The following is a 4,413-nucleotide window of genomic DNA, read 5'->3' as shown; positions in this document are numbered from 1 at the left end:
AACACAAACTAAGTGTGAAATGTTGTAAAGTTGAGACATTTAAAGTATTATAGTATGTAATTAAGTGATACTGGTTGCATAAAAATACATATTCAATATAAATACAAAATAAATAAAAATAGGAATATTAAATTTATTACAATTAAATATATATTTCAATAACAGGAAATGGTGAGCCTACGTTTTGTTAAGAAAAAGTTCCTATATCATATTGCATGCCAGCCAGTCTTTCAGTTTTACTCGCACTAACACATTCTCTTTGTTGTGTCTTAGATTTGTGGATTGTGAAACTAATTATGTGAAAGAGGATTTACAATCAAACCGAGAGTAGGTTATCATATAGCCAACTGCAATTCAGGTAAAAGGTTCATGAGAATGTCTGTGAAATAACATTCTCACCGGGCTTCTCAAGTCATCTTAAACTGTGGTCGGTAAGGGCAGTTGTAAAATGTGAAGCTAAAAGTGAAGCATAGGTCATAACCTATTTTTAGTATAAGAACATTTTCTTAGAAAAAAAGCATGTGGCATTTATGTGCCTGGGAAAGGTGGCAGCTGTTTATGTTGACTGACACACAAAAGTAAGTAAAGTCAATGAAACCAGGTCAGATAATTAATATAATTAGTTGAACTGACGCTGGGCAACATGTTTACTTGAAAATGTGTTTGTGCCAATGGATTATTTGTTTTGAAAAATAAAGCAAAGAATTACAGACCTAAAATTATATCAGTGAACCAGTGCATGATTTTATTTTATTTACATATTTACATAATATATGTATTATATTATTTTATTATAAGATTTTTTATGCTGATGGAATGTACAGCTTCTGTGGTAATGGGCACATTTCAGTAACCTCAAATCTGATGATTTATTTCAAAACCAGGTGGCATACATAAAAAAACAATGAACCATTGAACTCTCAGAAACATCTCGCTCGATTACTGAAATGAATCAGTAAGGCTTGCACTTTTTCAGTCCATTAAAATGAATATATATATTTATAATGTAACTGGTATAGCTTTTCTTTGACTGTTTGACACTGGGGTTTTTTTCTATGCCAGTGTTTTTCCATACTGATTTTGCACATTATTGTCAGGTTCAAAACATAAACCTTTTCAAAGATGAAAGTTGTGACCCTAGGTTGCCTTCGAGCGGTATACATGCGAGAACCATTTTGTCTCGAAACTGGGTGTGTGATTCATTTCGAAGAGGAACTGCAATGCCATGCCACCAAGTATGAGCTATTGAACTTAAATTTCACAACATCCCACTCAGTTTCTCATGAGAAAATTACTCCAGATAAAATGAAACTTGTGTACTACAGACCATATGCCATCCTCATTTGTTCACTGATTATAGTGATAATGACTGATCAGTTCCATAGTTTTGAAGTAGGACGCTACATCATAAAAGGCTCATAAGAACGGTAGGCATTGGCTGATGAAATGTTTCTAAAAATTTATTTCTTCATATTTGGATTTAGGAGTTTACATATACAGTGTTTCAAGTGTTTTGTTTATGCTACAATATTCGGTAACACTTTATTTGTCCTTGTTACATGTTACATGTAGTAATTACTATAAATTATGCAAAATTACATGCAACTAACCTTAAACCAATCCTAACTCTAACCCTATAAGTACATATAATTATTATTACATACTTAAATGCATGTGTACACTGTAACACGGACACCTTAAAATAATGTGTAACCCAATATTCTTAAGAAAATCGAACGAGACTTTGAATACTGTAAGAAAGTTTATTACTTAGCATACATACACAACATTTAAAAAAAACAACATTTATTTTAAAGTTGTATCTAAGAAAAGCATAAGCATAATAAATTCTGAATATTCACAATTACTAAATGGCTATAATGTCCACGTAGAATAATAATGCTTTCTAGATGATTACTGTCAAAAATATGTCCATACATGCTTGCTTGTGATTTACCTTAATTAATCTTGTACATTAAGTAATATGTTCACTAATGCATCATTTATTTTTATGAAGTAACATTGCTCAAAAGTTTGATTACTTAGCAAACATACACAAGGAAATATAAAAATGAAGTTATAGTATAAACATAATGAATTCTGAATATGCACAATTGTAACTAAATTGTTATATAATGATCATGTAGATTAATGATGCTTTCTAGATTACTGTCAAAATGTGTACTTACATGCTTGCATTGTGTGCAGTTTATTTGAATGTATCTTATGCACTAAGTAATATGTTCACCAATATATAATCTATTTTAATGTAGGAAATCAAATATAGGATGTATAGAACATTGCTCAAAATGAAAAAAAAAAAAAAGTATCACTGATAAAGACAGGTTTCAGCAGATTTCACTCCTTCCGAGTAACTGAGAAAAGCCGCCCGCGGGTTGAAGAATTTCCTGAGTAAGTCTCAGAAGTACCATTAGAGAAAGAATTAGAGGAGCTCTGGTGCACGTCTCCTTGACCGAGGCAGCTCAGACACAGGGCCGAGGCTCTGCGCCTGAAATGCTGATCCAGAAAAAAGTAGATGGCTGGATTTACACAACTGTTGAGAAATGCCAGGCAGCAGGACAGCGTGAGTCCATTAAGTATGATCGACCTTGTGTCCCTGCTAAGATCTCCCGTTCTCATCAGTAAGATGATCTGGATGGTCTTGAACAAATTGAAAGGAAGCCAGGAAATCAGAAAGGCCGCAATTATTGCCAACACGATCTTGAGGGTATGGCGTTGTCTGGCTTCTGCACGTGAGTTTGCGGCAGTGTGACAGTGACGCCGCAGGTTAACCAAAATTGAACCATAACAGAGGACTAGAATCAGTACAGGTAGCAGGAAGGTTAGAAATATGGTCAGGAGATTCATTCCTTGGACGAAAGAGGATTTCGAATCCTCCGAGCACAACGTGTCGTCTATCAACCGACGGTACACCAACGATGGAATTCCAAGGAAGAAAGAAATGATCCACACCATGCCGCAGGTGATCTGCACACAGTAGCTGCTCCGTAGGAACTGAGAGTCCATGAGGCGCACGATAGCCAAGTACCGGTCCACGCTCATGCAGGTGATGAAGAAGATGTTGGAAAAACGGTTGACTGCAATGATGAAGCTGCTGATCTTGCACAAGACCTCACCAAAGGGCCAGTCACCATTAAGTGCCGAAACCGCCCAAATTGGCAACGTGAGAACAAACACAAGGTCGGCTGATGCCAAGTTCAGCACGAAGGTGTCCACAAGACGTCCGTATTTCTGTCGCCTTTTGCCGATTACCAAAATGACAAAAAGGTTTCCAAAGAAGCCAATGAAGAACATGATGAAGTAGAGCACAGGAATGTAGATGTTGGACATGGGCAGCGAAATCGGACCGTCCTCGAATGGACTGTAGTAGACGTAATCATCTGTGGAGTTCACAGAATAATCAAGGTCATCGTAATTGCTTGTGGAGCTCATTGCAACATCAGAGAGTGGCATCTCTTGACTGCTTGCCATCTGTGCACAAGTGATGTACAAAGCAAAGAAAACCTAGCACGTCACATGCTTAGAAACCACAAACTGCAATAACAGGCTCCCTATCTCTCTCTCTCTCCACTCTATTTCCTTAAAACGTTTAAATTTATCACAAAGAGGTGCATTCTCTCAAACGTATGTTAATCATTGGTATATTGTGTTTTTATCTCCATCATGTCAATGTCAAAAATAGTTATTGGGACTTGATTTACTGCTAATTGGTGTAGTATCAGTGTAGTTGCTTTTTGAATACACTCACATGAGAATCTTAACACAAATGTATATATGAAGAGTTCAGATTCAAAAGCCTCTAAGTGCCATCTGAAATGTTCTTCTAGAATGATCATTTTTATCAAGCTTGTATATTTAGGTTCAGTAATTTCTCTTAAATGGCAATGAAAATGACCTATTAATTGTCATTTAAGTGAAATTACTGAACTTAAATATACGAGCTTGATAAAAATGACCATTCTAGAAGAAATTTTCAGATGGCACTTAGAGGATTTTGCATCTGAACTCTTCATATAAAGTTTAAGCAGTTTTCTCACGCACAAATACTTCCTCTAAGCAAGAAAAAAACTAAACGCAGTCAACAACAAAAAAAAAAAAGTGAGAAAAATATACCATATGGTTGGTGAGGTTTATTTTTTATAATGCAACTGCAACAAATTGTTAAGAGTGTGAAAGGTGCGGAGACTTCTAAGCTGTTTCGGTTTCCTGGCATTTACAGGGGTACCACATATTTTACACCATTTTAAACCTTTTAACAGACTAGACAGGTTAAACAAGTTCAAAGTCACAAGAAAAGTAGGAATAATTAAAATAACAGTCCAAAGGTGTGGTCACATTAGCAATATGTAATCAAATTTCACATGTAAACATAAGTTGATTGTATATTGTCAA

At 35.5% G+C, this 4,413-nt stretch overlaps 1 protein-coding gene across 1 annotated transcript; it reads right to left on the bottom strand.

Annotated features, from left to right (window-relative positions):
• Nucleotides 1-1,299: 1,299 nt before the first annotated feature.
• On the bottom strand, nt 1,300-4,102 carry gpr25 (G protein-coupled receptor 25). Its single transcript, XM_079858210.1, has 2 exons — nt 4,028-4,102; nt 1,300-3,764 (listed from the first exon to the last, which is right to left on the bottom strand). The coding sequence occupies exon 2, from the start codon at nt 3,490-3,492 to the stop codon at nt 2,359-2,361; it is 1,134 nt and encodes a 377-aa protein (XP_079714336.1). The 5' UTR covers nt 3,493-3,764; nt 4,028-4,102; the 3' UTR covers nt 1,300-2,358.
• Between the last annotated feature and the right edge of the window lie 311 nt (nt 4,103-4,413).

This window comes from Squalius cephalus (genome assembly GCF_949319135.1).
Source record: "Squalius cephalus genome assembly, chromosome: 22".
NCBI classification, from domain to species: Eukaryota; Metazoa; Chordata; class Actinopteri; order Cypriniformes; family Leuciscidae; genus Squalius; species Squalius cephalus.
This window is presented reverse-complemented; position numbering and strand designations above follow the sequence as displayed.

Bases quoted from the DNA above. Each gene is read 5' to 3' on its own strand.
- gpr25 (XM_079858210.1), bottom strand. From the start codon at position 3,492: ATGGCAAGCAGTCAAGAGATGCCACTCTCTGATGTTGCAATGAGCTCC.